Source organism: Ahaetulla prasina, chromosome 3, assembly GCF_028640845.1.
Source record: "Ahaetulla prasina isolate Xishuangbanna chromosome 3, ASM2864084v1, whole genome shotgun sequence".
Lineage (NCBI taxonomy): Eukaryota > Metazoa > Chordata > Lepidosauria > Squamata > Colubridae > Ahaetulla > Ahaetulla prasina.
The window spans coordinates 97932339-97960213 of record NC_080541.1 but is presented as its reverse complement, the minus strand read 5'-3'; the positions used below and the strand labels follow the sequence as shown (position 1 = coordinate 97960213).

General features: G+C 38.5%; 1 protein-coding gene across 6 annotated transcripts; it reads left to right on the top strand.

The window, feature by feature from the left end:
• The first annotated feature begins 133 nt into the window (after window positions 1-133).
• OTULINL (OTU deubiquitinase with linear linkage specificity like) lies at window positions 134-24079 on the top strand. 6 transcript variants are annotated; one of them, XM_058178794.1, is made up of 9 exons: window positions 134-395; window positions 9802-9976; window positions 14460-14614; window positions 15671-15702; window positions 15807-15898; window positions 18729-18878; window positions 19663-19791; window positions 20624-20896; window positions 22862-24067. In XM_058178794.1, exons 3-9 carry the CDS (start codon window positions 14544-14546, stop codon window positions 23039-23041), a joined length of 927 nt encoding a protein of 308 aa, XP_058034777.1. In that variant the 5' UTR covers window positions 134-395; window positions 9802-9976; window positions 14460-14543; the 3' UTR covers window positions 23042-24067. The 6 variants fall into 6 exon arrangements, with proteins under 6 accessions (XP_058034777.1, XP_058034776.1, XP_058034782.1 ...); XM_058178793.1 differs by lacking the exon at window positions 134-395 and adding an exon at window positions 4298-4463; XM_058178796.1 differs by lacking the exon at window positions 134-395 and adding an exon at window positions 4303-4459.
• Window positions 24080-27875: the final 3796 nt, after the last annotated feature.

Sequence of the window (27875 nt, the reverse complement as noted above, 5' to 3'; positions counted from 1 at the left end):
AAACAGAAATTTTGTTTATACATTATGGTGTTTTTCCCCCTTCAATGCAAATGTCAATTGTCATGTGACAGTATTCTAGAGAAATTAGAGAAGTTTTCGGCTAGAGGAGGATTAATTTGCTGGACATTAGCCTTCCGTATGAGAAGACATTGCTGATCTTGCATTACCTGGCTCAGAAACTTCATAAAAAGCTGATTTCCAGTATTGTATAGGCAAATAATTGGAGGGGATTATTGTATCATCCTCTAATAGTTTCCTGTGAAGTATTTAGGATGTATGAATCAAATGAAAAATAAGCTGTTGGAAAAACATTCTTCTTGCACTTCTGAAAATCAGCTCAAATATTCAACCAAATCAAGGAGTAAAGTTTGCAACTAATTGCCTGACCACTTCAGGTAAGCTTTATCTTTAGTCTTTCAACAAAAAGACTTTAAAAAAAATCTGATGTATGTGTTGAACACTATCACATCTCAGACAACTTTGCATTTTCTGTTTTCTGAAATAAGCTACCTTTTTAGTGGTACTCATAATTTAGAAGCTCCTCTCAAAGAAAGCTCATCAAACTCAATTTGTTAGGATATTTTACCAAATAATGTATATTTACCTGTTTGGCCAGTATTTTGAAGTGCTTGGAATAAGTGGCATTGTTGCTATATGCTTCACATATTGTTTTGAACTATTTTGTCTTTATGTAAGGCTTTTTGTGAGGATAACTGGTATTCTAATTCCCCATGTGAGTAAAACTGGGTTAAATGAATTTTACAATATATTGCACTAGTCCCGAAAACTCATTTTGATCTTGCAGACAGAATTCATGTAAGGCGAAAAACAGGCATTTTGCTCAAATATGAAATTGCGTTAAAATGTATCTTGATCTGAAGTATGCAACTAATTTGCATATTTTAACTATGTATTTGTATGTAAAAGTTTCATGGTATCTATCAGACTAATATTGGAGACACTGGCTTCAGTCCAAATTAACTATTTGCTCAAGGAGTATTGTTTTCTATTTTCTGCATATATGCTCAGGGTTAAAATTTAACTGGTCTCTGGACTACAGTGGCTTGATAGAAATTGATAATCATTTATCTGAAGTAAGTCTGAATCATTTGAGGGGGGAAAAAATCACGTTTACAAGTTTTACAGCAATAGTATTGTTTGCAACTCTAAATTTTTTAGAATAGCATTCCCCAACTGAAGACAAGGTTGCCTGGGAATTACAGGTAGTCCTCAACTTACAATCAGTCACTTAAAAACTGTTCAAAGTTACAATGGGCCCTAAAAAGGGATATATGACCCCAATTTAAAGTTCCAACCTCCAGCCCCTCTGCAGTCATTTAACTGCATTTTGGGCACTCAGCAATTGGCCCACATTTACAGTTGTTTGCAGCATTCTGCAGTCACATGATCACAATTGTACATGATGTTCTTTCTGGAAACCAGCATTTATTTCCATTTTCTGAGGGAGGAGCAGGATGGCCAGAGCAAACAATGGGTTGACTTAACAACCACAGGTTCACTTAACATCTATGGTGATTTATTTAACTACTGCCCCAAAAGCATTATAAAACCATGCACAGTAACATGGTGACCTGTTTTATGACTGTCATAATTTATGAATGAAATTGCAGGGTTCAGTTATGGTCATATGTCAGGGACTTCCTGTATAGCTCTTATAATAAATTAATATTTCCGGAGGACACTGTAAGGCTGTCTAAATTTTACTAACCTGGGCAATAATTATAGCAAAATAATCAGAGGTCTACCACTGTTTCTGGCAATGACAAATAAAAGGTGAGACTCAAATTCAAAATTCAGCCCTGGTGACAGATGTAATGTATCCTCATATCATGGAAATGATCGATAGCATGTAACTGTGGGTGGCAGGGAGAAGTATCTTGCTTGATTAGATGAAAATCTGTGCAATCTAGCACTCAGTTTCAGCAGTGTCACTCATAACATTGCTCAAGAATTCACAAGCATCTTAAATAAGATTAAATTCCTGTCAGACCTAGAAGCCTAGATTATTTCTACCTTTGTGCCTTCAGGCTTCAGGCCTGCCACAAGCCTGCCATGAGAAGTTGGGAGGGGGGATAGTGAAGAAGATATGTAGCCAAAATAAAATTCTTTATAGAAAGTCCAGGCCAAGGTACCCTGCAGCTATATGGAGAAGAAGAGGAGGATATCTTCTGTTCTGGACAATATATGATTAGATGTACGGTGGACATGTGCAAGGTCTTGAACTTTCTTTTGGGTGTGAAAAACCTAGAAGCTCTCAGATTTAGGTTTTCCCAGATGTGCCAATATGACATCTGTAATAAAAGTTAGCTTTGAGGAATTTCAAGCCTTGAAGTTTGATTTCATTGAAGGTGTTACTTGGAACCTTTGTTTGTTGTCATTTTTGTTTGTAGGTTAATAGCCATTGGCAGATGCATTTTCCATGAATCCAGCAGACTAATGTGCTAGGGAAGCTTCAAATTTCTATGTGGGTAGAAGAATACATGGTGGTCCTTGACTTACTACCACAATTGAGGCCAAAGTTTCTGTTGCTAAGTGAAACATTTGTTAAGTGAGTTTTACCCCATTTTACAACTGTTCTTGCCACATTTGTTAAGTGAATCACTGTGGTTGTTAAGTGAACCTGGCTTCCCCATTGACTTTGCTTGTCAAAAGGTCGCAAAAGATGATCACATGACCCATGGGATGCTGCAACAGTCATAAATATGAATTGGTTGCCAAGCATCTGCGTTTTGATCATATGACCATGGGGATGCTGCAATGATTGTAAGTGTAAAAAACTCTCGTAATTTTTTTCAGTACTGTTATAACTTCAAATGGTCCTTATACGAATGGTTGCAAGTCAAGGACTACCTGTAGTTACATTTATGCATATTGTCTATCCTTTCTATCTACAGGACTACCTGTAGAGTGAATGACTTTCCTAACCCTTATTTCTGAGCTTAGCCTACTTCAGAAGGATTAGTATTAGTGATTAACTATGTGTGCTTGCATGTCAGATGTATGTTAGATATAATGCAAAGCATAGCATTAGATAATGCAAAGCAACTCAGACCGATGTTTTAAAAAGATGCAAGTTAACAGACATCTCAGTATGCACCCTCCACTTTTTGATGTCCTTCTGAAGAAACCTCACCAAGAAAACTGCAAGGACTTGTCCAGACAGTCTCCAAGAGTCAATAAGGACTTAAAGGCGTGTACACACAAGAATAAGTATTCAATAGCAAAGCATACTTGGAGTTCTTCATTATTTTCTGCATTGCTTATAGCAAGTTACTGGCTCAAAGTATTTGGTGGGGAGGGGGGGTCCACAAAGTTCTGGTCATTTGGAAAGACTTCCTGGTGGAATTGCAAACCCTAATCAGATGTCTTCGGGTCACTACTAGGCACTCTCTGAGGTGCTTATTTGCCAAGCTTTATTGAGATAAAATAAGCTTTACTGAGGGGGTTCATTTTGCCCTCCCCCTCTGCTCTGGTATGCTTACTGCATAACTGAGAAAGCCGAGCATGTAAACCAGGCAGTCTATTTTGCACTGTTTCTTTGTACAGGTAGTCCTTGAGTTATGACCACAATTGAGCCCAGAATTTATGTTGCTAAGTGAGAAATTTCTTAAGTGAGCTTTCTCCCATTTACAACTTTCCTTGCCACATTTTTTAAGTGAATTATTGCTGTTGTTAAATTAGTAACTCGGTTGTTAAGCGAATCTGGCTTTCCCATTGACTATGCTTGTCAGAAGGTTGCCAAAGATGGTTCATTTGACACACACACCCCCGGATGCTGCAACCATCATAAGTATGAACCAGTTGTCAAGCATCCAAATGGGGCCACTGGAATGGTCACAAGTGTGAAAAACGGTACTAGGTCCCCTTTTCCAGTGCCGTTGTAACTTTGAACTATCACTAAATGAACTGTTGTTCAGTCGAGGACTACCCTTATTTGGAAACACGCTTTAAAATCTCGATTCAGTTTAACAGTAACAGAGTTGGAAGGGACCCTGGAGGTCATCTAGTCCAACCCCCCCTGCTCGCGCAGGAGACCTGCACTAGGGATTCGAACCGCCGAACTACCGACCTTTCCGATAGACAAGCTCATTATACAATAGGGCGTTTCGTAAAAATGGCTAAAACAAGTTCGCCCAGGGCAGTTTCCATCCTTTCGGGCCGGGTTCCGGAGAGCATCACCTCTGTTTTTCAACAAGGGGGGGGGGGGAACAACAAACCGCAGGCCGCTTCGCTTCGCTTTCAGAGCAGCCCGCCCGTTCTCCCTCCGGGGACAAGCGAGGAAGGCGTGGCCGCTGTGGCGCGGTCTGTCAGCCAGCGGGCGGAGGCCACTGCCTGTCCTGCCGCCTTCGCCTTCCTCAGCTTCGCCCCACGCTCCTCAGCCGCCGCCCGTGTAGCAGCGGTAGGTGAGAAGCGGCCAGGCAGCGGGCTCAGCCGCGAAGTGGGTAAGCACCGGCTCTTCGTCGGTAGCCTTCTCCCGGCCCCTCAGCAGGCCAAGCCAGAGGGAAAAAGCGCGGTCCAGACGCCAGGCGAAGCCACCCTTCGCTTGCCGCCCTTTGGACGGCTCGACGGGAGGAAGGCGGCGTGGGGGAGGCGGGGGCGGCATAGTGAAGTTGGGGCTCTGCCCCTTCGTCCCCTCTTTCTTCCTGCTTCGTGCTCCCGAGTTCACTTTGGGAAGGCTCCCGTTTTATAGCCGGCACGGTTCGGTCACCCGTTGAGCGGTCGGTTCTTCCCAGCAAGGTCTTCTTCAGCTACCCCTCCCAATACGCAGGTTGCGCCTTTGCACGCTGGCTTTGCACGTGTGTATGGACGACGGGCTTGGGTTTGGCGGGAGAAGAGGATGGCAGACTTTCTTTGCTGACTTCGCGAATGCCTTCTTTCCGAAGCCCGGAAAAATGAGCTTTCGGAGACTGTGGGGTGAGGAGGAGAGGAAGTTGGCTTTGCAGAGCAAGCTGAGAGGCTGCGGTCGGGGCTTCGTGATTGAATGCCATGATAAGTTCTATATATGTGGAAGAAAAAAAATAGATAAAACTCTCCCAAACCCAAGAAGAGAAATGCCAAGGTTGCTAATGCATATGTTAATGCCTCTGCACCCCTCAGCTTCACTAGCGTGTAGTTGCCTGCCCCATCTGAACCTACCTTCTTAATGCAGGGCACAAATTTGACTACCTGCAGTAGGTATCTCTTTGGTTTAGAAAAGACTCCCATAAGGGAAGACCCACAAGATTCCCAACAGGAATAGCCAGTAGCCCTGGAAACAGACTGGGCAAGGGAAGACTATTCTAATGCAGTATAGGAATTTTTATTTCTGCTGGTAAAATAAATTGCTTCCATGAGGAAGTTTGCATTAATTGATGGGATTGGACATTAGCATCAGCTATATATTTTTTTAAAAAAATGCTTTTTGTCCAGTCATTTCAAGGTCATAAGGAGTCTGTTTTTGTGTGTGAGAGAGAGAGGATAGTACAGATAGTGACAGTAGTCTTAAGGCTTGTGGATAGGGAAAGGTGGGATGGGATGGGATGAGATCATCTTTATTGTCATTATTTTTCCTGTGAGTACACTGGCACCCATTAAAAATGAACTTCTGTTGCTTCCATTCTACCACAGGGGGAAGCTCACAGTTCAAAAGTGACCAGTCTGAATTGATTTGAAACTGTTTTTATTAACATACAAGGAAAGGTTTTCCTTTAGCATAGGATAGTGGAAGATGTGCTGAGTTCAAGCAAAAAAATATAAAGTCTAACCTCCTGCTTTTATAATAAGATACTTGAGATGGATTTCTTCAGAACAGGATAGATTTAGAACATGAGGCTACTTTTTTAACACAAAATTGCAAGGTGCCACAACTCCTTTTCCAATCACCGGTGAACTGTACATTCTTTCTGGATGCTTTTTCACATTCATCCTTGCCTTGATTTCTCTTCTTTCCTCTCTCCCTTCTCAACAATCCTCTGGGCATATTTAGTCCACTGGCCATTGTACTGCCGGCTGCCTGTAATTCGGCAATTCAATTCTTACCAGCTCAAGGTTGACTCAGCCTTCCAATCTTCCAAGCTTGGTAAAATGAGGACCCAGATTGTTGGGGGCAATGTGCTGACTATAAACCGCTTAGAGAGAGATGTAAAGCACTAAGTGCTATTGCTATTCAGTCTCTGTGGTCAATTGCCTCTCTTTAGATTTGGTTGTTTGAAACATATGCATTTCTGCAAACCTTAAAATCCCTGCAAGCCTGTTAGCTGATGGCATTTACATGAAATGCATGTTTGAAAATTCTTTATTGAATACATATGCAAAAAAGTCTTTTAAGGGGTTTATCATTAATCTATCTAGGCTACTAGTCTCTACTAGACCCATAGAGCTATTTGAGTAATTTAACTGCAAGTGCTGAGGATTAAAATGGAACCATTTACATGCAACCATGATAACATGGCCATCAAACTATAGATCCTCTGTGAACATTCAAAAGTTTTCTTCAAAGTTTTGCCTTAATTCTGTGCTTTCCTTTGTGTTTTGTAAGGAAGAACCTTTACAGCATTCTTCAGATATAATTGTCTCTTGGCATTATTACTCATGTGCTGTTGAAGAAAGGAAGTGTTTTCCATCAAGAAAATATTGAGGTTGAAGTTGCAAAGCAAAAGAGCAGCTTTTGAGGCTTGTGGATGTTGAGTTGTAAATTTGAAATAGCTGTGCAGTTATTAACAAAACCACACTGGTATGGGTGTGGCAATGCAAATACAAAGAAATGAGATCAGCTGTTGTTGGTTCTGTTCCTTGTTTCTGAAATTCTGAATCCAAAGTCCAGGTTCATGTACAATCCTTTTTCAGTCCCCTTTTTTCTTTGACAGATGTGTCTCAAGCTAATTAGGTGTGGGTGGATAGTATTACAGTAAAGCAGAGAGTGATCAAACTGATCAAAAATACAGTGTCAAACTGGGGTGAGATATTCAAAAGGATACCATCACATTCAATCCTGGTCTCTATTTCTTCAACATTTTTATTAGATACTTGTATGGAGAGGTAAAGAGAATGCTTATCATATTTGCAGATGATACAAAACATGACATACATAGCATCCTATAATAATTTATATATGCTTTGATGTTAGAAAAATGGTATAAAGTAACAGAAAGTTAACAGAAAATGAAATGAAAAATGAAAAAAAATGCCCTTTGTGGAACAAAATCAAATACTCAGCAATACAATGGGAGATATCTCATTTGGAAATAATATTTGTAAACAGGTACTTCTAATAGTTTTTACAAACTGAATGTGAATCAGCAATGTGATAGGAGTGCCATGGATTTCTTCAGAACATGAGGCTACTTTGTAACACAAAATTGCAAGGTGCCACACTCCTTTTCCAATCACCAGTGAACTGTACATTCTTTCTGGATACTTTCTGACATTCATCCTTTGCCTTGATTTGTAGATGGATTTCTGCTTTTTCCTTTTCTTGATTTAGATTCTTAATTGTAAGATTTGTGTGCCATTAAACATGGAGGCCACTAGATTGATCCAATGAAATGAGATCTTCTTTTTTCTGGTGCTCAGGGTGAGCTCTTCTTCAGTCTCTATGCAAACACTCCCAGTGAGCCAGTAGCTACAAATGGAGGAGTTCTAGTAAGAATAGGTTGACAGTGGAACCAACTACCTAGTATTCACTTCACTGGATATATTCCAACAGGGACTAAACACTCATCTGCAGGGATAATGCATTTAGCAATGGACTCAGTGGCCACCAAACAATATATTGTTCTATGTAGAGGCCTGGTTTCTAATCCAACACAAAATTTGAAATTATTTAAAGGGAATCAGGACTCTTTCAGTCTGTTAGGCTAATTTTCCAAAAAACAGAATAGAATGAGGCCAAATTTGGCTTGCCAGATGCAATGGAAAAACACACCAACAATTAAAGAGGATCCAACAATAATTTTATTGAAGTTAGCACATTGCAGTGAGTCACTGGTATCCTGCTAAAAAGAATGAAGAACACCAGAAAGTGCCTTAGCAAGCACTTATATAAGGTTACAATGACTGAAGATAAGCATGTACAGTATATGCACACTGGACCATTGACAAATAATTGTCTTACAAGTTGTAAGGAATACAGCTATGGATTTAGGAAGGAACCTGTTCTCTGTTCCAGGAAAGAGAACATTTTGTAATGCAGGATACTGAGAACTGCGATAACTAATCAGGTTGATTGTTGTTCTAACAGTTTGAACCTGTATCCCTCTTTGAAGGGGAGAGTTATAAATCCATCTGTTATTAGTGTCCTTGAGAATGTTGCAGTTGATGGAGACATGCAATTTGTGAATTCTTGTCTTAGGTTCCAGGGGATATATATCATGGGAGAGTAGTTGTGACATGCATAGAGGGGACATAGTTTAGCAATTAAGACTATAGATAAACTTTCACATTAAAGAAATAAGGAATGGCAAAGATATTCAAGAACTACTGATGACCTATGTATGAACTCACAGAAGGAATGCAGAATGCATGGAAGAATCCAGCAAAAAAAAAAGAGTTCACATTCAAAAATTAGCCAGATTTATGTAGTGGAATATTCAGTTGGGTAGTGACTTGGAACGTGGCCAACAGCACTCTTGCAAACCCCTCTCGGAATAGATTCTACTGTTAGGGGGTTTGGAAAGAACTCCAAAAGTTACGCTGTAGCTTTTGCTACGTAAAAGGTCCCTTATAGAACTATCTGCCTTGCCTTGCACTAACAATTTGAGATTGTTGCTTTTAACCTTGACCTCTGCTGCATATATCAAGAAATTTCTTATTCTCACATCCCTGTCAGCTGAATGTCTTAGGCAATGCAAACATATGGTAATAATTTCAAATATGTTTTTTTTCAACTTGCATTACCTATGACAATTATATATTGTTCTTGAGAGAAAATAATTGTTGGAAGGACTGTCAAAACATTTTGCTTTTCTTCTGACTGTTCATAGCTCTAACTGTAGCTGATCCTTGATTCCAGCTGCCCATCACTTAATGTAGACCTTGCTGATTTCTGCAACTTTCTCTCCTGTCATCAGGAAACATAAAACTTGGTACCCAAGATACCCACTTTATGTAGTCAAGGATTAAAAACAACAACACACAAAAAAAGTGTAATGAACTTTCTTATTGATGTTAAATAGGTAATGCCTAAGTGGGAAAGGAGTAAACTAAACAATTGCTCACACTTTAAATGGCCCACTTCATATGATACAAAGATAGGATAAAAATAGAGATGTTGTAAATGCCCCATCATATTTGAGGAAGATTAAACTGAAGCTGAATCCTTTATCTAGACAGTTAGAATCAGGATTGTTATTTTTACCATAGAATTGATTGCAAATTTTCTTTCCTGGCTTGCCAACTCTTTGGCCAGTTTATTTATTAAACTAATATCCCATCTTTTGTTCAGAAGTTTAATATGATATCATTGCCTTTCCTTTTTTTATTTGTGCCTTTGTTCCTTTCACTTTTCTGATACTAGAAGGAAATTAAGTATCCTCCACAGGGATGTAATGTGACTGCTTACTTAAAAGCTGTCCTACTCAATATTCACCCCTTTCTTATGCTCATTTTTCCTTTTTAATTATATGACTTGTCATATTTTTGTAAAAAACCTTAAATTTTACATGCTTAATGCTTAAAAAAATCAGAAGCTGACCTGATTGCGTTATTGTACTCATGTTTTGATACGTCATTCAGGTTATCATGATATATAGATATAGATATAGATATATATACCGTATATACCTGATGCTGTATTCTTCCTAGGAAGGACACAATGTCTCTGGGAGTGCATTCTCACAACACGGCTGACCCAGTCTAGAGAGAAGCACAAATGAGTGGTGATCCGGTGCCAGATTGTCAAGGGAACTGAGGGCTACCCTAATTGCATAAGGAGTGCCATCCTTCAACAAACTTCACCCAACTTCACAATGGCTAACAGGTTATCATCTCTTGGATTTAGTGTGGTTTTACATTGAAAAATAAACAGAAAACAAATATGTAGTGGCCAGATCAGAGTTGGAGCCATGGAAGATAAAGAGTTAGCTTGCCTCCCCTCCTCACATTTCCCATTTGAGAATAGCCCTAGTTTTTCTTTCCCTGTACTATCAACTAAAAGGGAAAGCTAGCTTCAGGCTGCACCTTCTTCCTGGATTTTGTGACATGGGAGTCCCAAAATAGGAAAATTAATTTGCCCTTATTTTTAGGAATTATGAGGTTAGGTTGGGTCACTTTCTCTCTTTAGGGTCACCCAGGATGGACTTTGTAGTGCCAACAACATGGACTTTGCAGTAGTTTTGTACTTGCTAAGTAACATAATTATTTTGTATTTTAATTCTACCCATTTTTCTCTTGTTTTAAAATTTAATGTTAATGGTTTGATTGATAACCTCTAACATTCCTAATCTTCAAGATAAAAAACTGTCTTTGTTCCCCAGGATAGGATGGGAGGTCTGGAGTTTGTTTTCTAATGAGAGAAAGTTTCTTAGTGCTAATTGGTATTTGGTTTGTTTCTGTGTGATCTTCAACAACCTTATGACTTTTTCCCTCATTAACATCTTAAATTTTATACCCCTGCTTTCCTCAGACTTTGTTTCAATGGGTATATGTGTGGTCACATGTAATACTCCATGTAACGGATTTTCTATGCAAAGGACGAGTTATTTTTGTCCTGTCCAATCAACTTTTTTATTGTAATTTCCTTTGATGTGTTAACTATAAAAAGGACGGAAAGCTGGGTCTCAGCATACCCTCAGCATTAAATGAGAGGAATTCTTTTTAACCAGAACATTCTGAATAAATCCTAATAAAATGATCTTCCTGCCTTGGTGCCTTTATGGAGTCTGGGTATACCAGGATGAGAACTTAGGCCATATTTGGCTAACAACCTGACCAGACTACTACTTTTGCATGAGACTTCTCATTGCAAAGGCAGCCAGTAGTTGGGTTTATATAGCCATGGCCATAATATACAGTTGTCACAAACACAGCCATACTTTGACAAAATTTCAGCTTCAAATGTGTTTTTAAATGATCTCTGCAGTGCTTTAGAGTGGATCTTGAGCACTTTAAAACAGCTTTAAACTGTTTTTTAAACTGAACAGTGGGGGCAGAGAATTAACTGATACAGAAAATTTCTGTCCCCAGCAATCGAAAACTAAAAGGGTTATCAGTGCATGTAACATAGATGTCTGTATGGGTAAGACTATCAGCCCTGCTATCAAGCAAAACCAAGCATTTAACAGTGAGTGCCATACCATGTGCACTAAACCAACAGGTGGCAAGAAAGTAGGGGCAGTCAACACAGGTTATGTAGACAGTAAACACAAGGTCAATCCAAATGGACTCAAATGTCTATACACCAATGCACAGAGTATGAGGAATAAACAGGGTGAATTAGAAATTCAAGTAAATGAGGGCAGATATGATATTGTTGCCATTACGGAAACTTGGTGGGATGAAACTGACAAATGGAACATACAGCTAGAGGGATATAAATTATTTAAAAGAAATAGACCAAATAAAAGAGGAGGTGGAGTTGCACTATATATAAGAAATAACTACATCTCTACAGAAATAGAGCACAACAATGATGAAAATCATCTTGAATGTATTTGGGTCAATATAAAAGGGATAACGATATTGCCATAGGTCTATACTATAGGCCACCCAACCAAACAGAGGAAGTAGATGAACTTTTTGCTAGTCAGCTAACTAAGGTATGTAGGAAGCACATCACAGTAGTAATGGGGGATTTTAACTACCCTGACATCAACTGGGAAACAAACTCTGCACCAAGTGGAAGATCCAACAGGTTCCTAACAAACCTAGCAGACAACTTCGTTTTCCCAAAAAAAGAGAAGGCAACAAGGGGATCAGCCATACTGGACTTAATTCTCACTAACAGAGATGAAATGATAGAAGGTGTTGAAGCTACAGGAACCTTGGGGGCAAGTGACCACGCAATATTGGAATTCGACATTAAGCAAATACAAGTAGTAGAACAAAGTCAAACTAGAGTCTTGGACTTTAAGAGAGCTAATTTCAATAAACTTAGAGAGAGCTTGAGAAGGATTCAATGGATGAGAATCCTCAGGGGGAAAACAACTCAAGAAGCTTGGGAAATTTTGAAAAGTGAGATTATAAAAGCGCAGTCTAGCACAATACCAATGAAGAAGAAAAATAATAGATCTCAAAAGAAACCAGCATGGATGCATAAAGAACTATCTGACAAATTGAAAGACAAAAAGGACAAATATAAAAAGTGGAAAGAGGGGCAAATAACTAAGGCAGAATATCAGCATAGCCCGAGCCTGTAAAGATGAAGTGAGGAAAGCTAAGGCTCACAATGAACAAAGGCTAGCGACAAAAGTAAAAAATAACAAAAAAAGCTTCTTCCAACATGTTAAAAACAAGAAAAAAGTCAAGGAAACAATTGGCCCATTGCTGGGAGAAAGTGGCAAGAAGATGACAAGCAACAGGGAGAAAGCAGATCTACTTAACTCATTTTTTTGCATCTGTCTTTACACAAAAGGAAAAAACAATCCAACCTATCAAAAATAGCACTACAAAAAACAGATTAGAAACACAAGTTAAAATAGGGAAGAAATGGTAAGTGAACACCTGTCTACCCTAGACGGGTTCAATTCACCAGGACCGGATGGGTTACACCCCAAGGTTCTGAAGGAACTGGCAGACGTGATCTCAGAACCACTGAACTATATCTTTCAAAGATCCTGGAGCACAGGGGAGCTGCCAGAGGACTGGAAAAGAGCTGATGTAGTTCCCATCTTCAAAAAAGGAAAAAAAACAGATCCAGGAAACTACAGACCTATCAGCCTGACCTCAATACCGGGGAAGATTCTGGAAAAGATAATCAAGCAACGAATCACCGAACACCTAGAAGCAAACAAAGTAATAACCAAAAGCCAACATGGGTTTGTCAAAAACAGATCATGCCAGACTAATCTTATTGCATTCTTTGACAAAATTAGTAGACCAGAGGAATGCTGTCGATATAATTTACTTGGACTTCAGTAAAGCATTTGATAAAGTAGACCATAACCTACTACTAGATAAAGTAGAAAAATGTGGGTTAGACAGCACCACCACCAGATGGATTCGTAACTGGCTGACCAACCGCACTCAACGTGTAGTCCTCAACGGAACTACATCCACATGGAGGGAAGTATGCAGTGGAGTACCCCAAGGCTCTGTTTTAGGCCCAGTACTCTTCAACATCTTCATCAATGACTTGGACGAGGGGATAGATGGGGAACTCATCAAATTTGCAGATGACACCAAGCTGGCAGGAATAGCCAACACTCCAGAAGATAGGCTCAAATTACAGAAAGATCTTGACAGACTTGAACATTGGGCGCTATCTAACAAAATGAAATTCAACAGTGAAAAAAGTAAGGTTCTACATTTAGGCAAAAAAAACAAAATGCACAGGTACCATATATGTGGTACCTTGCTCAATAGTAGTACCTGTGAGAGGGATCTTGGAGTCCTAGTGGACAACCATTTAGATATGAGCCAGCAGTATGCAGCTGCTGCTAAAAAAGCCAACACAGTTCTGGGCTGCATAAACAGAGGGATAGAATCAAGATCACGTGAAGTGTTAGTGCCACTTTATAATGCCTTGGTAAGGCCACACTTGGAATACTGCATCCAGTTTTGGTCGCCACGATGTAAAAAAGATGTTGAGACTCTAGAAAGAGTGCAGAGAAGAGCAACAAAGATGATTAGGGGACTGGAGGCTAAAACATATGAAGAACGGTTGAAGGAACTGGGTATGTCTAGTTTGATAAAAAGAAGGACTAGGGGAGACATGATAGCTGTGTTCCAATATCTCAGGGGTTGCCACAAAGAAGAGGGAGTCAAACTGTTCTCCAAAGCACCTGAGGGTAGAACAAGAAGCAATGGGTGGAAACTAATCAAGGAAAGAAGCAACTTAGAACTGAGGAGAAATTTCCTGACAGTTAGAACAATTAATAAGTGGAATGACTTGCCTGCAGAAGTTGTGAATGCTCCAACACTGGAAATTTTTAAGAAAATGTTGGATAACCATCTGACTGAGATGGTGTAGGGTTTCCTGCCTGGGCAGGGGGTTGGACTAGAAGGCCTCCAAGGTCCCTTCCAACTCTGTTGTTATATTGTTAAGCTGCAATCCAGGAGAAAGACACAACAGCTTTAATGCTTCTATTATGCTCTTCTGTATTCAGAAGCATGTTTGGGGGATTCAGTCCAAAATATTTCACAGCCCCTGCCTGCTGCAGCATGATGTGTAACCATGGCCTGGAATGGATGCCTGAGGCATGTTTTTGTATTCTTTAAGGACAACCCTTGTATCTTTTTTCCCCCAGTTTCATTTGCTAACCTGTAAATGTCATGAAGCTTAATCACTCCTTTCTCTGTTCTAGGCTAAAATGGAGTACAGGCTTGAAACAGAACTGACTACCGCTCCTATTCCGTTACAGGCAGCATAGGAACAATTTGGGTTAACTATGACAGTTTTTGCCACTGCTCTTTGGTTTTGTAGGCAACTATGTGCATACCTAGTTCATCTCCTGAAAAGGTCAGTTTTAAGTGAGAAATTTGAGAATTCATTTTGTCTAGAATACTGTTTATAGTATCCAGTCAAATGTTATTTTACATTTTTTATTTTACATTTTTTTAATGTTTACATTTGTTTACATTTTACATAAATATTTTACATTTTACAGTACAAACATATTTAATAGATAGAAGTATAATAGAATATTTCATTGTGGAGTATTTCCTGTTTGGGACTCTAGCACTCCCACATCATTGCCTCTGGGTTTTTTTTTTTTCTTTTTTCAGCATTTTGTTGTGCAGATGCCAAGCATGCTTAGTGGTTACTGACAAAATTTGGGGAGGAGGAAAAGTCTTTCTTAGCATTTTTCCTTAAAATTTCACTTCTACAAAATTTGGAGTTTAGTTAATCCCACTTAGAATTTCTGCTGGCTGTACTTTAGAAACCTTGGTGCTCATACTGTAACTTTTTCTCAAAAAGAGGGGAAAATATACTGCTCCTGGATATGGAGAGCCTTTACCTATTACAGTTAATAGGTAAATATTGATAACTATCATTTAATTTGAAAGCCACATGATGCTTTGCTTTTCAATAGCACTTAGACTTATATACTGCCCCATAGTGCTTTATAGCCCTTTCTAATTGATTTACAGTCAAAATGTAGCCCCCAACAATCTGGGTCCTCATTTTACCCACCTCAGAACAATGGAAGTCTGAGTAAACCTTGAGCCGGCCAGGATCAAAGGAATTCAACTCCTGGCAGTGAGCAGAGTTACTCTGCAATACTGCATTCTAACCAATAGGCCACCACAGTGTTTAACATATAATTTGCTCCCAGCCAATGTGGTTTGTAAGCTCTGGTTTATGATTTAGTCTGTTGCATGAATCTGGAAAAATGTAATTTATTCAGTTAATTGATTAAGCAAACTATACTTTGTGAGCCCAGCCTTTTGTTGCACAAATAAATACTTTTCTTTCATTCCCAAGTCTCCAACTAGCTTTCTCAATGTTATAAAGTTGTGTGAAATATTAGTTGCTTCACATGCTCTAACTGCTGATCTTTTGTTTGGATTTCAGGTGCAGCAGATACCTACAGAGAATATTCACAAGTAAAATTTGTAGTGTTGTTATATCTGCATGTGTTTGTGCTAAAAAAACCTTTCATAATGTAAACAGATTCATTTTATTAAGTCATACTTGACATTTTGTTTAGATAACCGAAGTGTTTGGGACGAAACTGATTTGCTCACTTTCTGTGCAAAAGAATGGAAAGACGAAACAGAGCAGGCGAAACAAATGAGAGAGGTGAGCTGCCAAAGCACAAAAATGGGGTTCTTTTTGATGACTGGACAATCAAAATGTCTTCCATGTTGGACAACAGTGATATCCCAATATACAAGAAGTGAGATATCAAACTGAAAGTTGCATAACCAAATGTTGTCTTCTCTACTGAAATTGCATGTTAAGCTCAGAACTATTTTCAAAATAGGGAGAAAAATGTAGATATGTTTGAACATAGTTTTAACATTGTAGATTAAAAGTGTTAATTCATCTCGTGTACTGTTCAGAGTGCTGGACTAGAACAGGCAAGTCCCAGGATCAGTACCCCATTCAGTTATGTAGTATGTTTGGTGACTGTGGCATAGCTGCTGTTGGGAAACTACCAGCTAGGCAGTGTTCTGTCTCCGTCCCCACTTTGGAGTAACGAGCTGGCCTACAGCCAGTGGTTTCATGGCTCCTATCAGTCCTGGCAGAGAAAACGCAGCTGCCTGCCAAAAAGTTCAAACAGATTAAGACTTCAGCTCACTTCGAAACGGTTCAGCTAATTTGCTTCCTGTGGAACTGAGAGCAGTCCCAAAGCTCCTTATATATCCTATATCCTCCTTATATATCCTTATATAAGCTCCTTATATTCCCTTTGATGACGCCGCCTCTCTAATCTTCTGAAGTGCGGGTCGATCCAGGCTTGATTAGTATTATTATCAGCTGTGTCTGAAGGCGTAGCCTGAGGAAGGGAGGAATCAGGGGATGTCGGCCTCATTACGTCCTCCGACTGGCCTGGTTCTGGCTCCTGGAGCCGGGCCAAAGGAATCGGTGCTTCTGAGGTAAGCCTTACCGGCCCTTCCCCCTCACTCTCAGAGTCACTTTCGGGCATGGGGCCAGGTTCGGGGGCTGGAGCCACAACAGACAAGGAATCATGCAGGGAGTGACCTAGGACTGATTCCACACAGACACACCTGAGTTCCATGGAACTTTATCTGCTTGTTCCCATTAGGTGACGAGCAGTCTGGCGATTCTTGTATTGTAGGTAGAATAAAATGGTCAACTTTCACACATGGATCTGGTTGCTTGCGCCTGACATGTAACAGCTCTCAGCTCAATGTAATTCACAGGATTTTCGTTTTGCAGATAAAAATGGGAGATGATTTCATGTATATTGCTGTGAGCTAAGAGATTGCAAAAATTGGTAATCATATTTTTCTTTAGTTATAAAATTAAGTTTAGACTTGGGAAGTTGTACTGTCTGAAATAAAGAGAGCCAGTTTGATCTAGTGGTTAAGGTACCAGGCTAGAAAGCCGGAGAGTTCAAATTCCGCCTTAGCCATGAAAGCTAGATTTGGTGACACACTCTCACCCAACCCACCTCAGAAGGTGGTTGTTGTTGAGGAAAATAGGAGGAAATGTTGGAAATGTTTGCCATCTTGAATTATTTGTAAAAACATAATAAAGACTGGATATAAATGAATAAATGACAGGTTTAAAGAAATTAGGATGATAATAGAATAAAGAGCAGTTTTCCAAGTTCCCTAATTTTGTTTAAACAAAAGAGGATGTTTTTCTCTCATATATATTTTTTGCCCATTCATTTATTTTATTAGATGTATAGCCAGATAGTAGACATAAACTTTCCTGCAAAGTAATTTGGGCTTAATGATAGACCTAAAATGAGATTCCTTGGGTGAATAATACGGTAAATAGGGGTAATTTCTTGAATAATTAAGTAAAGTTGCTCTATTTTTAGTGATCTTCTGAGGTCTCCCTGAATTAATACTGATTGTTTCCAAAGTGGGTTCATTTTGACTGCATTTCTGTTGGCAATTCTCAGTTTCGTTTTATGTTTTGTTTAATTCATTCTGACTTATTGCATATTAACCTTGTGAGAATTGGGAATAGTTTTGTGAGCTGTTATTATGGTGTGAAAATTGTGTAATTAGTTCATGCAAACCTCATGATTTTTTTTCCTGCTGTTAATTAAAGGATTGCATCCTACACTATAATTTTTTTTATACCTGAGATTATAAGCAGAAGCTAACATTAACATGAGTATATTAACAGAGGTGCAGCCTAATCAGGAGTGACAATTAAAGTCTGGATTCCTTTACCTAGAACAGGGGTCAGCAACCCGCAGCTCTGGAGCCGCATGTGGCTCTTTCATCCCTTTGCTGCAGCTCCATCACTGGTCGGCGCCACAATTTTGAGAGGAGCTTCCTGTTGGTGGGGGGAGGCATGGCGTGCCAGGAGGAGACTCTATGCAAGGGGTGGGTTTTCCGGTCAGCTCCACAATTGATAGGGCTTTCAGTTAAGACTGGTAAAGGAAAAAGGATGCTATGCTAGGAGGAGATGCTGTGGTGGGAGACCCGGACTTCCGGTCGGCTCCAGAATTGAATGGGGGGCTTCCGGTTAGGACCTTTGTGGCTCTTTGAGGGTTTAAGATTGCTGACCCCTGACCTAGAACAAATGTAATAATATTCTTTAAAATTGTTTTGGTTCAGGGCTGTTTTTCCTCATTTTTGAAAATGTAGTGCTATCTTTCTGTTTTGGCTTGTTTGTTGCTCAAATTTTGAAGCCTTTTATGTAACTGGTATCTGTAGTATATGGATGGGGTATTTTGCTATTCTAGATTTTAATTTGAATGTTGCCTTGGAAAGTCTACCTCTGTAGAAAATATAATATAGTTTGATCCCAACTATCAGGGGAAGGGGGCTCTGCAGGCCACTAAAACAATGTTGGGGACCATAAGTGGCCATGTGGCCTTACTCTTTGCGTGGTCTTTATGTTCTCAATTACTGTTATTATTAAACTATTGTTCTGACTAGTCATTTATCCCAATTAAACCCTTTTTATTTTCTTGAAGTCTTACAAAACATTATTTTGGAGTTACCATGTGAAATATATAAGACAAGTCAGTGGAGATAAATACTGTTTGCTGAGAGCTGTGCTATTCCAGATATTCAGCCAAGGTCTTCCTCTCCCATCATGGACTAAGGCTACAGATATACTAAAGGTAAATCACAAAATAAATGATGATCTACAGGAAAAAACATTTTTTTTGAATGTTTAGATTTTTTAAGGCATTATTATAAAAAGTGGAAACAACTTTGAGTTCAAGTATAGCAGAACTGTGTTAATGTAACACCTCCCAATTTTTCAGGAAAAAAAATTGATATAAACTGGAAGCATCTTGTTTGGAAGTAAATATTCCCTTTGAAACATTAGGATGAGGAGGCAGAGGTGAATTGTACTTGTTATCCCTATGCTTGTAGAGTTCACCTACAGGTAGTCCTCAACTTATGACCAGTTGCTTAATGAATATTCAAAGTTACAGACTCAAAAAACAGTTGTGACCCATCCTTGAAATTATGACTGATGCACCACCTCCACAGCCACATGATCAAATTTCAGGTGCTTAGTGACTGGCTCACATTTATTACAAGTTGCGTATCCCATGTTCACATGATTGTGTTTTACTGTTTTCTAGCATGAAACACCCATTGGATAGGCTGGTTTCACACTTACAACCGTGTAATTCACTGAATAACTGCATGATTACCTTAATTATTGTGGTGACTCATTTAACATCCATTGTAAAAAAGACCATAAAATTGAGTCCAGTCATCTGTGGACTTACGACCACAACCACTTATGACCAAAATGCCAGTCTCAATTGTAGTATTAGACTAAAAAGTAGTATTAGACTAAATCAAGGAATATCTGTAGATGATTCAGGGTATCCTAATTTCCTGTTGAACTTCTCCACTGAAGAATCAGCCATGCTCTTCCTTTTTCAGCTACCTGAAAAACTTCTTTATTCACAAGGATGTAATTGGATCCAGCAGTACAGCTTCGGATCACAAAGATATACAGGTTCAAATATACTAGGAAAATTACGTAAATGTATTGAAGCATTAAAAGGACAGGTAAGTGGGTAGATATTAAGGGATAAATAAAAGTCTAAAGCTTACTGGTGCTGTAACTATTACAAGTTAGTAAAATATTAGGAGTAATTTCCATTAGCATAAGTAGCTAACTAAAACTTAGGTCGACCAATCAATATATGGTTGTGGAAAAAAACATTTTTAAAAATGTTTGATAATATGCCTTAGAACATATTTTACAATTATTTTACTTTACAATTTCTTGCATATTTCTGTAATCATGAGTTAATATTTCTTTTAGTATCTCAGAAAAGCACTGTAGATGTCAAAGTCTGCAAATATATTTACCTTATTTGAGGTTAAAAACTGTTGGTTTAGCCCCTCACAACTGCTTAAAGGTGTAGTCCTGTCATACTAATATGTAGCCTCTCTTGAAGAACATCCCTTTGAGGAAAACATATTATTTAATGAATTGACAGCATTATATATAACATCTTTCATACCTGTGAACCACTGTGCTGGAATATTCCCATTTAGAATACCAGCTATTCATTCATTTCCTTTTTCTGGATGTCATACTCCATTCTTTTTCTCTCCATTTTTGTCTTCCCTGCTTCCCAAAATAGTCAACTTCTGCAGTCTTCATTCAGCTGTTCCAGGGTTTTTTCCTTCTTCTTCTGGAAGTTCTTTCCTTCCACCTGTAGGAACCAACTTGGTTCCTACAGGTGCCTCAACCTAGTAATGCCTATCTCTTATATGCAGATCAATTTTGTTGTGAGTAGATATGATACCAAAAACATTTTCACCAAAATAAAACAACTGTTCCCATAGATCTGAAGAGCTAATTTTCTCTCATCCTATTTTTTTTTTGTAGTGGATGGAAATCAGTGGTATTAAAGATCAAGCTCAAAGACAGAATTTTTGCAAAGCTCTTTTTACCGGTGGAAGCATGGAGCATAAATTCTATGAGGCCATAAAATTCCTCATGCTCTATCAAGTAATAGAAGCTTATGAACTCTTGGCCAGTAACCAGGAATGCATTCCAAACTTTTTTACTGACCTTTTTAGACGGGATACTTCCTTGGACCCTTTAAGTTACATGATGAATCATCTGAACTCAATAGGAGACAGAAGAGGTCTTGATCAGGTAAATGAAAAACAAAATGTAATAAATTTTGGCATTAAAAAAGAACTTAGGAGGCTTAAACTGATTTACTTCTGTGCTGCCCAGAGCAAGAAAAGTAGTATTAGACTAAAATTTTATGCAATATTTTTAAATCACAGGGCTTAATAAGCAATCAGTTTTCTGTTTCTGCTTATTTTGCAAGTTTTCTTTATTTGTATTTTTAATATAAAAGGAAAAAGTTATGGAAGGGACTGAATTTACATCTTCTAATCACCCTACAGTTTTGTTTTGTTTTTGATACCAGATAAAGGCTTTTTTATTCTCAGTGACCGTTTATGTTTCATAAAAGCATAAAATGTTGCAGGATCCAATCCTGGTCAGTCACTGGGGCCAGAGTTTTTGTCTTCTGAGCTTTCAGTCTCGTGCTGGAGCTCATCTTTAGGGAACTTGAACATTCAAATTTGAAGCTGCTAAGGTTGTTGGCTGAGCAGGCACAAAAAGAGCCAGGGATGTACCATATTTTTCGTACTATAAGGTGCATAGGACCATAAAATGCACATTAGCTTTAGAGGAGGAAAACAAGAAAAAAAATCTGCCTCTGCCTCCCAGCATCCATCCAGCATTCATCTGGCTAGCTTCCTTGCAGCAAACAACAAACAGCCTGGTCAGCTTCAGCACGTTATCGCAGCCCCAGCACATGGCTTGTTAAGGCTCCACTCCGTTGCATCCACCACCGGCCAACTGAGCTGAGCTGCTGCCGGGAAATGCTGAAGCCTTTGCTGCTGAGCAGCTGATCGGCAGTTGGATTGGCCTCTCGGAATGCCGCTAATCAGCTGTTCTACATGGCGGGGATCGCCGCTGCTACTGCCTATTGTCACTGACAGCCTTCACTTCACCAAATCAGCACCTCAGCCATTTGGGGCGGTGATTGGCGGCACTGCCAAATGCAGTAGCGATTGGCGGCAGTGGCAATTTCTGCTGCCTTGAGCAGCTGATTGGCAGTATTCCAGGAGGCCGATCAGCTGCTCAGCAGCGAAGGCTCTAGCATTCCCCAGCAGTGGTGAATGGTGACAGGTGCCAGCAGCAAATGTCGCTGCCACACCAACCTCTCTCCCCCAGCACAATATTCATTCTATAAGATGCACAGACATTTCTGCCCACTTTTTTGAGGGGTGGAAAGTGCGTCTTATAGTGCGAAAAATACGGTAATTGAAACCTGGGAAACAGGCCCCTTGTCAGTTGACCACCAGTTTTCAAGTACTTATAAGGCGGGGGCTGGACAGCCAATGACTTAATAGCCAGTGATCAACACACCCCAATCAACGCCTAAAAAGCTACATACAACAGGCACTATATAAATACCACTCACAGAACAGCACACACACTGCTAGAGAGAAGTTCCCTGAAGATGGGCTCCAGCAGAAGTCCGAAAGCTCGGAAGACAAAACCTCTGGTCCCGATGATTGACCCAGATTAGATTCTACCACATTACCCCAGGACACATATATTCACCTTCATTCACAAAAAGTATTATATGAGGAATCTGCTGCTTTTACCTTTTGCCACAATTAGTTCACTTTTTAGGTGTTTGTGTGTGGAATGGAAGTGGAGATCACCTTGCCCATTAATTTTAGAAATTATGATACATCACAAATATATTAACTTGATTGACCATACCTTTTCCCCTCAGGGAGCTCTGCTTGCATATTTTGTCACTTTTTATTGCTTTTAAAGGTTTGGATTACTGTAATTTTTTATTGATCTAGTTGGAAGACTATGTTGCTTGAAATTGGAGGGGTTTGATATGGTTCAGAGGGAAATGAATTATTGTACTTTCTTCCTGAATCAACAAGAGTTGTATGGACTCATATGCATCAGAAGCTAAGATATACACATTATGAGAAAAATTGACCATCTTATGAATGAATTGTACATGATAACTTGTCTTTTCTATATTGTGAGTTTTGCTTTTTTTTCCCTTCACAGATCGATCTATTTCTTCTCGAGCATTCTCTTGAAGTAAAAATAATAGTTTATAGGTTGTATAAGATTAATACCAAAGATTTCCTAGAAACATACACAGATGAATATCAGAGGAATTGGCACGAGGTCCTCCTTCTAACTGAAGACGACCGTCATTATCATATTCCTGTTGTTAAGATATGACTACTTGAGGCTGACATATATTTCTACATCAAATCCTTCTGAATAAATTTGTTCAGATGAATGGTATCCTGTATTTAAGTAATATCTCTGCTAAATAAAAATATGTATGAAACAGTTATTGGCTAGGCTATCTTTCAGTTAAATCTACTCCCAAATTTTTTATTTGTGAGGAATAAAATGATGAAATTATGTATTTCAAAGTAAAGTTCTCACTACCAATATGCTGAAGGCTCTAGTTTATGGTATCACCTGGTTATTATAATGCCAACTGACAAAAGATTGTGTATTTCTGTTAAGATCCATTTGTATTAGAGATAAAAGTGCCACAAATTTTAACAATAATAATAATTCCCTGATCTCTAGTAAGTAAGCTGTCATTCTAAGACAAAAGAGATTGAAGGATCTTTAATAAAAAGAGCTTCCACATCTTCTCCATTTCATACACTATCTAAAGAATTCAGCAAACTATAATGTAAAATATGTACATTTATAATATAAATTGTAACACTGAAACACTCAAAAGTCTATGGCGATTAGAGAGAAAGAGCTATGTCTGCTTATATACAACACTAAGTTAAAAGTTGGTTTGTTTCTTTCTTAGCTTGATGTGATAAATTACAAACTATAGTGCACAGTTACAGATTACAGTAAATCTGAAAACAAGCTGATCACTTTATCTGATTTGTGCTTACTGCTGCATGTCAGAGGGGCTATACAATATTTTCTGAACTTAGTCATTGGAATTTAAGCTGTTGCACAAAAGTTGTTCTCTCTATCAGTTCCTTCAGAAACCTTTAAAATTACTTCAGACTACTTAGTTTATTTAAAAAAATGCCCTGATCATTTATCATACAATGTAAAAGCAAAAAGCATGTCATATTCTTATTGTACAGTGGATCTAATCATGTTCTCAGTCAAGTAGCTAGTAGTTTGTATTGTTATAACAAACTTTTATAGCCTGTGGACTTTAATCAGCCAAATCACTTTTGCAAAATTGGCATGTTGTATTTTTAATGAATTATTTCTATATCGTATGTATATCAGTGAGCATAATAGAGAGCTATGTAAAGCTATTGTTTTAATATATTTTTATAATTCTACAGCTTGTATTGTTCGATGTCTTGTATTTGTTAATGATTATCAAAAGTGTTGTATAGTCACTGAGGCCCCAGCTTTAGTTACTGAAAGGTACAAATTAGCTAAGCACAATTTGGCCCAGTATGTTGTATGAATCCAGACCATGTGGTTAGTTTGTAATAGTTCAGTGAATCATTCCAATCCAGACCACTGTATTGGGTGGACCACAGTTCAATGAGCCAAATAAGTTTTGTGCAAGCATGGTCAGACTCTTTCATTTTTTCTGGAGTATTACCCAGATCCCCTCAAACTAATGTTCACTGCCCAAAGCATTAGGCAATCTGGTTTCTGTGCCTAAAGCTATTTTCTACAATAGCGTTTTCCAGCTTGCAGCCATTGAAAAGCATTTGGATACAGTTCCTGTTCCTATGTTCTCTCACCATAGGTCAGTTCTGGAGGAAAGTGATGGAACTATAGTCCAGGATGCCCAAAAATAAGATGGGAAAAGTCCGTCTGTACTTTTGTGGAATTACAGCGTGCGTATAGCCATTTTGCAACATACTGGAGCACATTTTATGAACTAAATTTTAATTTTATATTGTTTAATCATTCTGATTTTATAGTAGACTTTAATGATTTGCTGCTTCTCTTGCATCTTTGGAAGCCATTTGTAAATCACTCAGTCTCAGTATAGTTAATAATAATAATAATAATAATTTAATTTGTATACCGCCCTTCTCCCGAAAGACTCAGGGCGGTGAACAGGCAAATAAAATAAAAACGATACATTTCAATAAAAACAATATTTAAAAAACTTATTCCAATAGCCTAAATTTAAAATACAATACAAAATATAAAATAAACCCCAATAAAATCCATATTTAAAACCCTATTAAGCCAGTCCTGCTCGAAAGAATAGATATGTTTTAAGCTCGCGGCGAAAGGTCCGGAGGTCTGGAAGTTGTCGAAGTCCTGGGGGAAGCTCATTCCAGAGTTGAATGTTTAAAATGAAAGATTGGGCACCGTGTCCTTTTTGAGAACAGAACATATTCACAGAGTAATATAAAGGACAAAATACTAAAGTCCTTGAATTATGACCACAATTGAACCCAAAGTTTCTGTTGCTGAGTGAGATATTTGTTAAGTGAGTTTTGCCCCATTTTATTACCTTTTCTGCCACCTGTGTTAAGTGAATCACTGCAGTTATTAAGTGTGTAACACCATTGTTAAGTGAATCTGGCCTCCCCATTGACTTTGCTGATCAGAAAGTCACAAAGGGGAATTGGTAAAACCATGGAAACTTAACTTTTGAACTAACTTTACAAATGATGCATTAGGTAATTATGATTTATAATAAAAACAAGCAAATATTCAGTTCAGAGAAAACAAAGTTGTGAAAACCAAGTGTAAATTAAAATAATATGAAATTTTTCATTTTATATATATATTTTCAGTATTGCCAACAAGTTAGCAACTACAGTGTTTTTTTTTAAAGATGAACAGGGATGTGAAAGAAGGAAGTTGCTGTTCAAACACGATGGTCAGCAAACCATGCTGACATTTAGCGGAGCTTCATCTGTCTTTTTAAACTTGGAGGCAGAAGATATAAGGATACCGGGGCAGGTTGGGGGTGGGGAGTTAGAAAGCGAATGCTTTCTAGTATAATTAAAGATGAATCCACCCAAAAAGTAATATGTCACTTAAAGAATTTAGACAAATATTTCCTGTATAGGAGTTTCTAATGTTTTACTTTTTGTTTTTAGCATGACATTCAATCAGATTAGTTCCTGCTTTCTGTTTGAACTGCTAATCATGAACTGCTTCAGTTCAAACTTTTTCACTTTTTCACTTTTTTCTAAAATACAAGGGAGAAAATTCAACTTGGGTAATTATTATTTACATCAGGCTTATGGATAAAATAAATGTATGCAGTAGTACAATAGGACTCAGATTTTCCTGTTTTCTAGCCTGGTGCCTTAACCATTAGGCCAAACTGACTCTCAACAACAGGCAGTGATGAGCTTTGCAGAAATGTGTTCTGATATATATATATAGATAGATAATTAGAACTGCAGAAAAAAATAATTGCTACCAACCTGCCTTCCATTGAGGACCTGTATACTGCACGAATCAAGAAGAGGGCCATGAAAATATTTGCAGATCACTCGCATCCTGGACATAAACTGTTTCAACTCCTACCCTCAAAACGACGCTATAGAGCACTGCACACCAGAACAACTAGACACAAGAACAGTTTTTTCCTGAAGGCCATCACTCTGCTAAACAAATAATTCCTTCAACATTGTCAAACTATTTACTAAATCTGCACTACTATTAATCTTCTCATCGTTCCCATCACCAATCTCCTTCCTGTCGAAGTCTACTTCAGCTTCAATTGTAACAATACATGAGTACACAATAGATTTAAGCTTAATGTTAACTGCTCCAATCTTGATTGCAGAAAATATGACTTCAGTAACAGAGTTGTTAATGCTTGGAGTACACTACCTGACTCTGTGGTCTCTTCCCCAAATCCCCAAAGCTTCAACCAAAAACTGTCTACTATTGACCTCACCCCATTCCTAAGAGGTCTGTAAGGGGCATGCATAAGAGCACCAGCGTGCCTACCGTTCCTGTCCTATTGTTTCCTTTCGTTATATCCAATTAATGTAGTTATTACATACTCATATATATGCTTATATATTGTATAGTTATTTCATGCGTACGCTTATATATACTGTGTGACTAAATAAATAAATAAATCAAATGTTGGCAAAGAAAACTTAATGTGTGAAGATGAGACAGAAAAAAATCTTCATGTAGCCAAGCTAGCAGAGAGCTGCCAAATGGAATTGAAAAGAACTGCACACCACAGCAAAGAGTTTGAGCCTTCTCTTTGTTGCTATCGAGTGGCTATCTTTATATTTGTAGCCCTATATAGGAGATCAGATACATTTCTAAATGCATACAAATAAGTAGTTTCCTGTCTGGATGGAATAGCCACACATTAACAGAGATTTGCTCACTATTAGATACAGAGAATGGACATGAAGTAAATCTTTCCCAAAGTTAGAATTAGCTGCCAATAAAGCTCTGTATACCAATGACTGCATCTCCAACGATCCATCTGTTAAACTAATGAAATTCGCAGATGACACAACAGTGATTGGTCTCATTCAAGACTGACGAATCCGCATATAGACTTGAGGTCGAACGACTAGCCTTGTGGTGCGACCGTAACAATCTGGAACTGGACACACTCAAAACTGTAGAAATGGTGATAGACTTTAGGAGAAACCCTTCCATACTTCCACCTTTCACAATACTTGACAACACAGTATCAACAGTAGAAACCTTCAAATTTCTAGGTTCTATCATATCACGAGATCTAAAATGGACAGTTAACATCAAAAACATCATCAAAAAAGGACAACAAAGACTGTTCTTTCTGCGCCAACTCAGTAAGCTCAAACTGCCCAAGGAGCTACTGATCCAGTTCTACAGAGGAATTATTGAGTCTGTCATTTGCACCTCTATAACTGTCTGGTTCGGTTCTGCAACCCAACAAGAAAGACACAGACTTCAGAGGATAATTAGAACTGCAGAAAAAATAATTGCTACCAACCTGCCTTCCATTGAAGACCTGTATACTGCACGAATCAAGAAGAGGGCTGTGAAAATATTTACAGATCCCTCACATCCTGGACATAAACTGTTTCAACTCCTACCATCAAAACGATGCTATAGAGCATTGCAC

Excerpts from the sequence above, each read along its gene's own strand:
- OTULINL (XM_058178798.1), top strand. The coding sequence starts at position 14,544 with ATGACAGTTTTTGCCACTGCTCTTTGGTTTTGTAGGCAACTATGTGCA. Across the intron at positions 15,703-15,806 it reads CCTACAGAGAATATTCACAA|ATAACCGAAGTGTTTGGGAC; the intron begins GTAAAATTTGTA and ends CATTTTGTTTAG. Across the intron at positions 18,879-19,662 it reads AGGCTACAGATATACTAAAG|CTACCTGAAAAACTTCTTTA; the intron begins GTAAATCACAAA and ends TTCCTTTTTCAG.